Source organism: Enhydra lutris, unplaced genomic scaffold, assembly GCF_002288905.1.
Source record: "Enhydra lutris kenyoni isolate GAN:26980312 unplaced genomic scaffold, ASM228890v2 scaffoldscaffold9, whole genome shotgun sequence".
Lineage (NCBI taxonomy): Eukaryota > Metazoa > Chordata > Mammalia > Carnivora > Mustelidae > Enhydra > Enhydra lutris.
The window spans coordinates 58,252,038-58,265,406 of record NW_019154093.1 but is presented as its reverse complement, the minus strand read 5'-3'; the positions used below and the strand labels follow the sequence as shown (position 1 = coordinate 58,265,406).

At 36.5% G+C, this 13,369-nt stretch overlaps 1 protein-coding gene across 1 annotated transcript in view; it reads right to left on the bottom strand.

The window, feature by feature from the left end:
- LOC111143257 (bromodomain testis associated) overlaps window positions 1-13,369 on the bottom strand; it is a 64,638-nt gene that overhangs the window by 24,567 nt on the left and 26,702 nt on the right. Inside the window, exons 13-15 of the mRNA XM_022496876.1 lie at window positions 12,969-13,027; window positions 9,450-9,621; window positions 2,950-3,050 (exon numbers count right to left, since the gene is read on the bottom strand). Coding sequence (XP_022352584.1) covers window positions 2,950-3,050; window positions 9,450-9,621; window positions 12,969-13,027 — 332 coding nt within the window. The remainder of the gene's footprint in view (window positions 1-2,949; window positions 3,051-9,449; window positions 9,622-12,968; window positions 13,028-13,369) is intronic.

The following is a 13,369-nucleotide window of genomic DNA, read 5'->3' as shown; positions in this document are numbered from 1 at the left end:
CTCTCTCTCTGCCTGCCTCTCTGCCTACTTGTGATCTCTGTCTGTCAAATAAATAAATAAAAATCTTTAAAAAAAATAAGCATCTCATCTTCAGATAGAGGTTTGAGGCAACCATGGTAAAACCTGGCATTATATTAAACAGGGAATAAAGGAAGGATGAAAACTGGTTTCTAGCTTTGTGCCTAAAATTTTTACTAAATTCCAATGAAGTTTTGGCTGATACTAAAGCAATAAACTTCATATGTGAGTTTGGAGTACAGCACAGTTTTTCAGGTATCACAAAGAACAAGAAGACTAGAAAGGTGGAGATGAGAATGGCAAGTATTCCTCACCAAAGTATGCATATAATTAAAGATATAAAATGAGTATCTGGGGAGAAAAGAATAGTACAGCTGCAATGAGTTATAAGGCATCTAGGTAGGAGTGAAAAGCTAGCTCAGTATCACAAAGGTGTTTAATGTTCATTCTGTAGTCAAAGTTAGAAACCAGTGGTGTTTTCATACAGATGAGTAAAATCAGAGGAACACATCAAGAGGAACATAATGCTTAAAGTAGAATGGATTCGAATAAGGAGGGTCTCAAGTCAGACCAGTTATAAATGTTAAAAAGAGCTCAGATTAAAGGTGGTAAATACTAGTTTGTGAGGTGGAAATAGAAAAGGAGACATATTGGAAGTGAAACTCAAAAGAATATAGCAACTTCTTGTCTGCAGGACACTGAGAAGTCATCAAAAATGTTTAAAAAGTATAGGAGGTCAGGACTAAAAATATATATTTGAGTCATCTGCAGAGACACTAAAACTGAAATCACCGTAGTGGATGTTCAATCAGATAAAGAAGTAGAATATCCTGGTTTCTTACCCTATGAAGACTTTGGGAAGGATGCAACAATTTTAGAGGTCACTGGTTCCTCTGATAGGGCAAACAACAGGGACAGAAGAGCAGCTAGATGCTAGGCAAAACTAAGGCACTGGTTCTCACTTGGGGGTGATTCCCCTCAGCCCAGGAGAGACACATGGCAGTGTAAGTACATGCTTTAGGTTGTCCCATGGGGGTGGGGGAAAAGGTGCTACTAGCATCCAGTGGGGGAGAAGTTAAGGTTCCAGCATTTTACAATGCACAGCCCTGCCGCTGACACAGACTTATCCAAGCCCAAAATGTTAACCGTGTTAAACGAGAGAAACCCTGGTTTAAAATGTAAACAGGTAGTAGGAAAATACAACAAAAAAGGAATAATAGAGACCACAGAGATGGCAGGAGACCTCCATAATAAATCTGCTGAATACAAGAGAATTAAGAACAGAGATGAGTTAGTGCTGGTAATAAGAGAGATCTTTTCCTGAGGCTGAAGTAAGAGAAGAATGGCAAAGCCAGGGATTGAGTAAAGAGACCAGAGGTTCAATGTTTGTTGAAATTTGTTTTAGTCCCAGCTCTTATTTGACCAAGATGCTTGAACCACATGAGCTATAGTTTAGGCACACAGACTAATACTCAAAAATCTCTTCTAGCACTGATAAACTCTATAACCTCTCTCCTCAATAGGAGGTTAACACTGCTGATAGGGAGCAATGGTAGGGAATATCAAGAATGGAAACAAGTTTGCTCTGAAGAGAACAAGCCACATAATCCTACTCCTTCTTAAGCTTTCATTTCAATAGTTCAGTTTCTGCTACATGCTAGGCATTAGAAATAAACAAAGTAGACATGTCACTTTTACCTATGGCACAAACTGCAACAGTATGACATACATTACATGCTTTGCTGCTTATTTTGCCCTTTTGGAAATTTCCTTATTGTTTTCAAACTTTATTTTGGGTCAGTCAAAATTATAAACAGTTGTGTTAAGTTAGAAACAAAGATTATAGTTAAGCCAAATATTTAAGAAATTCTGTGGCACTATTCTTTCCATTGTAAAGGGGATGGGCAACACTTCTGTTATTAAAACAAAGACGAGTAAAACAAAAAATTAACTTTGGATATCAGAAAAGGCACTTTAAAAAAAATAGATTTATTTGAGAGAGAGAGAGAGAACAGTGCACGCAAGAGCACAGCGGGGAAGCAGAGGCAGAGGGAGCAGACTCCTCGCTGAGCAGGGAGCCCAATGCGGGGCTCGATATCACAACCCCGGGATCATGACCTGAGCTGAAGGCAGATGCTTACTTAACCAACCGAGCCATCCAGGTGCCCCAGGAAAGGCACTTTTAAAAATGATTCTTATTTAACAGAACATCCAAATTCAACATAATCTTTGATGATAATAATTATTAGCACAAAATTATCTAAGAAAATTATAAATACTAAGAAAACACAAGGACTAAATCAGAATGCTCCATATGGTGAAATGTTAGATATTCCTAAGTGTGGGCAAACACTTAGAAATAATAAAAATTGTCCTCTGACGTCCTTGCAAGTAAAAAATAAAGGAAAGAAAGAAAGAAAGAGATGAAAAATGGAAGAGAGGAAGGGAGGGGGGGAAAGGGGATATATACACATTTCCTTCATAGTAAGTTCCTGAGAATGACTCAAATGCCTAGAAGAACACCTGATATATCTAAAGCATCCCAAATGTCTATAATATTTGTTGAAAGAATGATTGATGTGTAGTTTGAGAGTAAGTGCACAAAAGATTCCATTAGGAAATCCCCCATAACAGATTCTAAAAGACAGCTTTATGACATGCTTTAACATTAGGATAGCTAGCACACACCAGCATTACAGAACTTCCATTAAACACAAGCGTGAGAACTTATGGTAGAAGGGAGAAGGAAGGTGTTGTTCACAAGTAACTTTTTAAAAAAATACACCAAAAAATACTTTTTTTTTTTATTAAATAGGCCTAGAGATCCAAAATCTCATTCAAGTCAAGTCTGAAAATACCCCTTGTGCCACCTCCATGTTCAGTTTTTAATCCCTTCAAGATCTGTGGGGAAAAAAATAACATCACTCTTACCTTCTGCACGGATACCTGACATTCAGATTCTAACACCGCTGTGTCATTATCACCACACTGATGCATCACAATTAGGCCGTTCAAATGCTGTTCAGAATCACCTAGATGCACACATTTTTAGAACAGTATAATCAAGAAACTTCATTTTGTTTGTCCATAATTTGACTTTCTCTCCCTTCCTGACCCCACCCCCAGGCCAGAAACTATGAAAACAAAATGATTAATTTTTTATATGGTTTTAACTTTGGAATATTCTTAGTTGATAAACTGCTATACTGTAAAATAAACATTTTTCACTTGAAATTTATGTCCTCTTGTTTTGTCTACATTAAGGATAACTGACACTGTGGCTCGCCCACCAAAATCTGTTCCACCTGTCCCCATGGTACAGCAGTCCTCTAGTGCGCAAGCTGACCTCCGCTCCAGAGACAGGTTTTCATTAGGTTACCCCAACACCAAGGAGTCATTTAGGAAAGAGCAGGCCTAAGCCAATGCAGGCCTCACAGGGAAAGATACTTCCTGGTGAAATTAAAAACAAAACACAAAGAATGGAAGAACTAAGACACTAAATATCTAGAATAGTTAGTGAGGAGAAGATTATAAAATGCAAAAGGTTGGCTTGATTCGGGTGAAGAGAACAAACTATGAAATCCGATTAGCTGTTAAACTTTCATACAAATATTTCATTTATTATTGGTAAAGATAACTATAGAAAACGAGCTTAAGCCTTGTTCAAACCATGCCTAAATAACCTACTTTTGGACTAGTGATTGTAAATGCTAACAAAATAACTTCTATTGTTCAAGCCATCTTTTACTGACTTTTCTGTCATATGCAACCATGAACATTCTGATGCATGAACTTTCTTGGGTCATTTCTCTTTTAGTTCTCCCTAATACTTTTCTAAAGGCCCTAACAAGAAGCAAAAGGACAAAGGACAAAGTAGACAAATGAAAACTATGCCGCTATCTTTGTTAACTGATTCAAGTTCACAGAAATCTAGGCACTTACATACTGTAGGAACTTACATTTAAGCTTCTACTACTCATCAATCCCTTGACTGATTCTCTGGACAAATCCTACTAGTTGAAGTTGAGGCTTAAAGAAGAGAGGAACATCAAGGGATGGGAGTGAGCACAGAAGGGTGAGAAAAAAGTTACAATAGAGGCATGAATGACAGAACAAAGATTAAATTTGTATGTCCCTACATAGCCCAATATGCCTATATTTTCTCAGCTCAACAAGAAATGGAAAAAATAGGAAGTTAAGCTTTAAGTTTACAACTACATACCTTTTGTGCTTAAGGCGAGATATTATTTAAGATTATTGTAAGAAGTAAAAAGAGCATGTATGTCAACAGAAATAAATTCTAACCGACTCTCAGTTGGCTGAGATAAGTAGTGGCAGTGCTATTACCAAGAGTTAAAGAGGAATAGCATGGCTGCCACCTGGTCACAGGCTCTGTGCCTGCTCCACGCACACATGGCAAAATGTCCAGGCCTACTGAGACTGAGCAGTGCATTGTCTTTTTGATTACTGTTTTCCAGAATTGTGCTGGATAGGAGGGTAAAAACTGCACTCTCCAAGACAGAGTTGCTAACCTTCATGAATACAGAACTGGCTGCCTTCACAAAGAACCAGAAGGATCCTGGTGTCACTGCATGATGAAAAAACTGGACCTCAACTTTGATGGGCAGCTAGATTTCCAGGAATTTCTTCATCTTACTGGTGGCACAGCCACAGCCTGCCATGATTCCTTTACAAGGTCTACCCATTGGTGGAAGTGAAGCTGAGGGGCTCTTGAGCCTAGCTGCCAGACCACTCCTTTCCTTCAAAGCAGCCTCCTAGTCATCATCTCCTTCTCACAGCCTACACATACCCTGAGCCCAGGGTCCACTGTGGCATGCAGGCCAGTCCTGTTGGTAGGTAAGAAAGCAATAGTGTTTTATTCTAAAGCAAAAAAAAAAAAAAAAAAAAAAAAAGAGGAAAGAGTAAAATGTGGGGAAATTCAGTTTTGGCATGCTATGTTTGACATGCCTATGTGATGTTTAAGAAAAGAGGTTCATAAGAGTTGTATAAATATGTATGAAGCCTGGATGCTTGATTTGTAAAAATGAGACTAGAAGTCACAGACACCAAGATCACTCAGGCAGAATGTAGAGCTCACTGCCTCCCAACCTTTTACATGTTATAGTAAGTAGAAAATAATCAATGTACGGCAGACCTGGGTAAATGGGAGGGCTGTTCCAGGCCTACTGCTATAAGTTGAGCGGATCACTACGAGCTTAGTAAACCTAGGCTTTGGAACATGGCTGGAATACTCTGAAATAAATAAGATAAAGGCTTAATGATATAACTCAGAGTATTATCAGCATTTAAAAACGGGTGGATACTTGTAAGGAATACTCAAAGAAATGGGATGATGAAGAAAATAGTGTCACAGAAGCCTGCCAAGTATGTCAAGAGTCCAACTCTCTGAAAAACATTCTTATGGGGATGACCCTTTGGTACTGCAAAACACCACAAAACGTCTCTTTCCTCAGACTTAGTTTTTCAACCCTCACCAGAATCTAGCCCATATTCTCTGAGCCACTGAAGCTTATACTTTGTTATTAAAATCTAGCATATATTTATCTTTTGCAGACCTGCTCATTCTACCTTTGTAATTTTTTTCAAACTTTCACTTTTCTTTCTTCCCATTACTTCATTTTTTTTCCCCTACTACTGCAAAAACCCAACTGGTCTCTTCTTTCTCTGGGCCTTATGGCCCATTCTTCTAACTGGCCTATATAATATTGGCAGATTAATTACCTTGAAGCACACCCTTTGCTCAAAACAAACAAACAAAGAAAAAAAACCCTTCACTGGCTTCCCAATGACTATACCATTACCATTAAGTCCAAAGTCTGTAGATATCAAGGTTCCTTATGATCTGAACCTGGTCTACCTTTCCAAATTCATTCCCCCATATTCCTATTTATCCAACCAAAGCTTTAATCACATCCAATTATTGATTGCCTAAATACCTTCATGCATGTTGTTTCCTCCATCCAAAATGCCTTTCAGTCCTAGATATACATAGATAAGTCTTACTTCTTCCTTCAATATCCAGCTCAAATGATAATTAATCTGTAAAATACACATCTGCCAAAGAGATCAGGTAATTTCGCCTTCCTCACCTCTTTAAATTTTAATTTCTTTTAGGGAACATTATTTTTACTTTGTATACCAGTTGTATATTTCTCCTACTAGCTGGCAAACTCTTTGATTTACCTTTTCATTTGCCATATATTCATAATCATATGACAGCATAAATATTTGTTTTCAAAGAATTCTTAATATCATTAAGGGAAGATTTATAAGCTGGAGATGAATTTGGGAAATGGGTAAGTTATAAGGATAAAGCTAGTAATCCTCTGTAACTTAAAACTTCAACTTATTGTAAGGAAAAAAATATGGGCATTTTCCATTTCATGAAGAGATGATGGCAATCGTTTTGAAAAAAACTGATAATACTTGATTAAATTTCTTAAAACTTTTATGTACTAACATTTTGCCAAACTTTTTTATTAAGAAAATGTAAGTGAAAAAAATTTTATTGTTTAAAGATTTAACTAAAAATTTATTTCCATCAAGATTAAACTCCAGAAGGGGTGCCTGGGTGGCTCAGTGGGTTAAGCCACTGCCTTCGGCTCAGGTCATGATCTCAGGGTCCTGGGATCGAGCCCCGCCCGCATCGGGCTCTCTGCTCAGCAGGGAGCCTGCTTCCTCCTGTCTCTCTGCCTGCCTCTCTGCCTGCTTGTGATCTCTCTCTGTCAAATAAATAAATAAAGTCTTAAAACAAACAAACAAACAAACAAACAAAAGATTAAACTCCAGAAAAGTCAGCTTCTACATTCATGTTAGCTTATACACATTTGCAGTTTCCCTTGGGCATAGTGCCACCTACAGTTGGCAAATGCAAACCACTCAGTTCTGAAAAATTTGGTAAATGCAACAGAACAGCCACTCTGGCATCATCCATGCATTCCTTTTATACAATATTCACACAAATTCCTTTTACTCACAATCACCCATAAATCAAAATTTAAGTAATACAATAAGCTTACCCCAACTGAAGACTTAGATATTGAAAGCCTGACTTTTCACAGATAGGATGTTCTAGGATGTTTTCTTAAAATAGGAACAAAAGACCATCTTGACCGCATTCTTTGTTTTCTACTGTCTAGTTCTTCTTCAGGGCTACCCCTACCAATCTTCTACGAATATACTCTAATGAAAACAACACCTTTCTCTACCCTGGGTCTCTTTGATCAACCTTTAAAAATGTCCAAATCTCTCTGATTCAAAAACTCAAACATAATGAAAAAGTCTCCCCCTCTTACCAAAAAACCCCCACCATCCCCACACACAAAAAAAACCCACAAAACAAAACCCCAAAAACAAAAATAAAAACTATCTTCCTGTTAAAGCCACAGCTATCTTCTCCACCAACAAACTTCTTGAAAGAGTCGTTTACATTCAGATTCCATTACTTCTCAACTTACAAAAATCTGGCTTCTACCCCAATCACAATGACCGCTAAAAAACCTTTTGCAAAAACAAAAAATCTCACACTGCTAATTTTGAACCTCTCTCCTTACTCTTCATCTTACTTTAATGCACTCCAATATACTCTTGTGGTACTTTTATACCTTTGTGATTTGATGACATCATCTTTTAACTTTTTCTATTTTTACTGTGGAAGTTTTATTTCCTAGAATTTTGCCCTTGACCTTTCTCTTCCTGCACTATACATCTTCCTAGGTGTTTTCATTCATTGTCCGTTCAAGTAGTTTCTATATACCAGGATTCCTAAATTACAGTTCTCATTATACCACGTTAGTTCTAGAAATCTATTTATAGTTGCATATTTCCAATTAGATACTCTAGTACCTCAAACATGTCCAAAGTGAGCACTGCCACTTAATGGCAGTCCAACTACTAGATGCCTTGGTAAGACATTCATTCTAACAAAGCCTATCAACTGCACCACAAAAATATTTTTCTAATTTATCCACATCCTTTCCATACTTACTGCCTTATTTACGGTCCTCATAATTTCCTTCCTAGACTACAGCACTCAGCTTCCTTACTTGATCCCAACTACACCAGAGCATCTTCATCTTAATTTGCCCCTTCATAGTTAAGCAGTAATAACTTCCTAATATAAAATCTAATTTTGTTATGCTCCTGTTTGAAGCTACTTGTATACAAAATAAAAACCCAAATGGAACACCTGTATTCAAGGTAATTACTGACCTAAAATTATGACATCTTCAGTTATCCTCCTGCATAATTTGAAAACCTTTTTCCAAAAAGGACAGATGTAAATATTTCATACTCTGGATCTTCATTTATTTTTATTCTTGGGATGCCCTCCAGTGTTACTTTGGGAAGAGCTAAAACTTGAGTTAAATACAATATGGAATACTCTAACACAGAACAGTACGGAATTATCAATGGAAGCAATAAAGGAGGACCAAAATGTCTCTGTTCCTCCTAATCTGTGCTATAGTAAAACAATTTAGAAATTTCTTCTGCTTTGGAGAAACCCCTGTCATTGGAAGGCCAAATACAAACCAGTGAGCAGCCTAGACGGAATGAGAAATGGATAAGGAATATTCACACCTGTCTCTGGGCTAGACCTGAATAGTACTGCAAGATTCAGGTACTCCTAGGCTTGGCTCATCAGTATCAGAGAATTATCCTTTGTGCCATAGAGCAGCAGGAGAATCAGGATGAGATAGGCAATACCTTCACTTCTGACAAGACTAACAGACAGGATATTTAGTCAAATGAATCAAACAATATAAAAATTTAGCCAGATTTGGAAGATGTTTTGGTAAATGGGAACCACTGCCAGGCAAGTATTTCTAGCCCATGTTTCATTAGCTGTAAACTATTTCTCATGTATGTAACTTAATTTCTCTACCTATAAAATCTCTACCTTTTCCATATTCCATCCTACCTTTCCAACTCAAATAGGCATGGAAATCTGCTCAGAACTTAGGAGTATGGACTCTGGCAGTGAAAGTTTTTCAAATATGGCCTATGCCAATTATATATCCTACCTGAATATAAGTTGAATGTGAACTGCACATATAAATTTTCTTACTCAAATGTAATGGATGGGAAGTAATGAGAGGGTGACAAACCATGGGAGACTCTTAACTATAGGAAACAAACAGGGTTGCTGGAGGGGAGGTAGGTGGAGGGATGGGGTAATTGGATAATGGATATTAAGGAGGGCACATGATGCAATGAGCACTGGGTGTTACATGCAACTGATGAATTATCTCAAACTAATGATATGTTGGCCAATTGAATTTAAATAAAATTTTTAAAAAAACCAAATGTATTGAGTACCTTTAGGTATAAAGCAGATAATTTCTAACAAGGTGCTTCAGTGATTATTTCTAACCTGGAATTTATTAGTTATTTACCAGGTAGTTTTTTACCTGAGGGAGGCAGATTTTGTAAAGGTGAAATGTTTTTCACACTCTGTAAATTTTCTACTTCTTGATGATTAAATGCTAACTGGTGGTGATTCGGTGGTGTTTCACATGAGTATGAAGTCTGACAAACAAGCGTAGTTTTTGCAGATGCTTTATCTTGCACAGAAGATGGTATCTGTTAAGACAAAGATAAATAAAATTGTCTTTCAGAGTTTTAACTACACAAGAGTTTTAACTAAAAAAAAAAAAAATAGAAACACTGGAGGAGAAACAATTCTAGCTTCAAAAAATGGTGTTACTTAAGTCATACAAACTTACTTTTTTTTAAAGATTTTATTTATTTATTTGGCAGACAGAGATCACAAGTAGGCAGAGAGGCAGGCAGAGAGAGAGGGGGAAGCAGGCTCCCTGAGAGCCTGATGTGGGGCTCGATCCCAGGACCCTGGGACCAAGACCCAAGCTGAAGGCAGAGGCCCTAACCCACCGAGCCACCCAGGCGCCCCTCATACAAACTTATAATGTATTAATTATGCCATTCTTGTAGATGAGAAAACCAAGGTGTGGAAAGATTAAATGACTTGGCCATCCTATAGTTCTAAGCAGAGTTAGTTGAAGCTTATAATCTTAGTAATATATATAAACTTAAGCATTTATTAAATAGTGCTGCTTATTTTCCAATGTTTTCCTGTGAGCTATGGAAAATAAAAACTGAGCTTTTAAACCAAATCTAGAGACTGGGGCACCTGGGTGGCTCAGTGGGTTAAGCCTCTGCCTTCGGCTCCGGTCATGATCTCAGGGTCCTGGATCGAGCCCCACGTCAGGCTCTCTGCTCAGCAGGGAGCCTGCTTCCCTCCCTTTCTCTCTCTGCCTACTTGTGATCTCTCTGTCAAATGAATAAATAAAATCTTTAAAAAAAAAATCTAGAGACTAATCTACTTTCTTTTACCCCCTTTTTGTTACTGAATTATAGACATAATGGGAAGGGTGGGTAAAAATCATATGATAGTTGACCTGTAAGACTATCAACAAATTCTGATCAATTTACTAGGTAAAAATTGTAGTGTAACAGCTAACATTTTTTAAATGCTTATAATATGTGAGGCAACAGGCTAAATCCTTTATATAGCTCTTCAATTCTCACAATAATCTCATGAGTTTGGCATAACTATTCTCCCCATTTACAGTTTGCAATAGGACTTAGATATAATAAAAGCAATTTACCAAGAATCTTACATCTGTTCAGTTGCAAGCTAAGTTATAGTACCAAAGCCCAGGTACTTTACCTACCACGCTTTAAGCTGTAGATAATACAGAGACTAAGAATCTTTCTCCCCCGTCTAGCAAAGGAGTTACAGTGAATGAGTAGACAAGGCAAGTATATGAATACCTATCCATGCTAGCTTGAATAAAACTAATGCCATAAGAATGTTTATCCCAACCATAATACAGACCCAAGCCCAAAACTTAAACGCTGAGGTTTAAATCAGCAAAACAAAACAAAACAAAACAAAAACAGCTTTTGAAACGCACAAATATATGCATTTATTCATATTTCTAAAAAAATATCCTTTTATTATCAAAGGGTGTTTTGTTCCTCAAAGAGGGACACTGAAAAAATTCTGCCTACAAACAGATTATTATGCAGCATTCTATATGCTACGTATGGAGAATGCTTTCAAAATTCATTGATATAATTTTGATTCCTCTAATACCTATGGCAATAGACTATCTGTATTTTGTTCCTACTCAAAAGCCTTCAAGAACTCACTCTTGCCTACCATATTAGTTACCACTTCACCTAAGTATTCAAAGCCTTCCCTGTTATATTTCCCAAGTCAACTAATCTCTTACAAATACCCTATGTTGCCATATTTCCCTGAACACCTCTTGTGCTTTTTTGCCTCTCTTCATGCTACTACCTCTGTTTAAAAAAAATAAGTCCTCATGAAAAGAAGGGCCATCTGTACCCCAATGTTCATAGCAGCAATGGCCACAATCGCCAAACTGTGTAAAGAGCCCAGATGACCTTCAACAGATGAATGGATAAAGAAGATATGGTCCATATATATAATGGAATATTATGGCTCCATCAGAAAATGGTTTTACTTTTGATTATGTTAACATTTAGTGACCATAAAGTTATTAGAGTTCAGATGTTAATAGATGTATATGTATATGTTGATAAATACATACATAAGTGTATCCCCTGTTGAATTTAATTGGCCAACATTTTATACACTTGTATAGAATTTTAAGTGATTTTAAGAAATATCAAAAGTATGTGGACACACACATAAACACATGTGTGAACACAGGCATGCACATGTGTGTGTTGTATGGACAGAAAGTATACCCTAGTGTGTTCATCCTGTTTCTCAAAACAAAGCTTGGGTATAAATCTCAGCTCCTGAGAGACACTTCTTAGCAAACCTTTTTTTCTTATTAGTACAGCATTTGTTCTACCTCTATGACCTTGGCACATTTATCAGATATTGTTTCTTACACAGTATACCATCCACCCTTCAAGCACTTGCTAAATAAAACTAGATTAAAAGAAAAAAAAAGTCCTTAATTTGTGTCAACGTATTAACCATTTCTTCCTTTTCCCTGTAGTTTAAAACCCATAGTAAGCGCTCCCTCCTTCAGGCGGTATGTATGTTCCTCTTCATTTTCTCAATAAATTATGAATAGAGATTATAGCACTAATTATGCAACCTCTTAACCGTGTGATTTTATATCTTCTCACATCTGAGAGCTCCCTCAAGACAGGTATTTATGTTGTATATTCCTAACCTAGTTATGTGAGGTTAAATAATTTATAATATAATAAAGATATATATCTGTAATTCTATACTTGAGAGGGGTACAAAAGATTAAAAATTTAATGAAAATGATAACCTGAATTAGTAACAGATAAAATTACTTCTATCCTTTTCAAAGCATGTCATTTACTAATCACAGATGTAATAAAAATTAATAGCTGCTAATTAAAAGCTTTATCTTAAACCCTAACTACCATTTTCCTACCACCCTTAGAAATTCCACCTTACTGTACACACCCTATATCCTACTGTGTACATATAGGAAAAGCAAGGCCTTCCCTCTGTATTTAGACTCTCAAGATTAATTCTAAACTTCTATAATTTTTTCTACTAATCTGTCTGATTTATAGAACAGTTATACCTTATTAGAAAAAGGTAGCCAACTAGTTCCTATATTGTATTTTCTTCAGGATGAAATTTTTTTTAAGATTTTATTTATTCATTTGAGAGAGTGAGCAAGAGAGCACAAGCAGGGTGAGAAGCAGAGGGAGAGGGAGAAGCAGACTCCCTGAAGAGCAGGGGGAGAGGGGCTTGATCCTGGGACTCTGGGATCATGACCCGATATGAAGGCAGATGCCCACCCAACTAAAACACCCAGGTGCCCAAATTCAAAACAAATTTTAAAGAATTTAATACTATACCAGTGAGTCACAGCATACATTTTAAAATTCTAAGGTAAAAAATGGAAGAATTAACTTACCTTTACTTGTTCTTTAGGAGAATCGTTCTGTTTTACTCCAGTAAATTTAGGAAACATTTCTGCAAATGTATATAAAGAAATATTTCAATATTTACCAGCTTAAAAACTTACCATTTAAATTATAAATTATTTTCATATTAGAAATAAAATGGTCATTTCAAGAAAATACTTTTAATAGCAACCTTGTAAATCAAGAAATTCTTACAGTTAACCAGGTTTTTGACCTTTGAACCAGTCAAAATTCTAAAGGAATACTTGCTTTTTGAAAGGGATATTTTCTTTTCCACATAATGGAATAAATATCCACTCACAAATTTCAAATTGGATTATTTAGGCAAAAAGAACAGCATAGTAAAGAGTTTGAAAAATAGTTTAAAAAGGAACAAGTTATAACACAGATA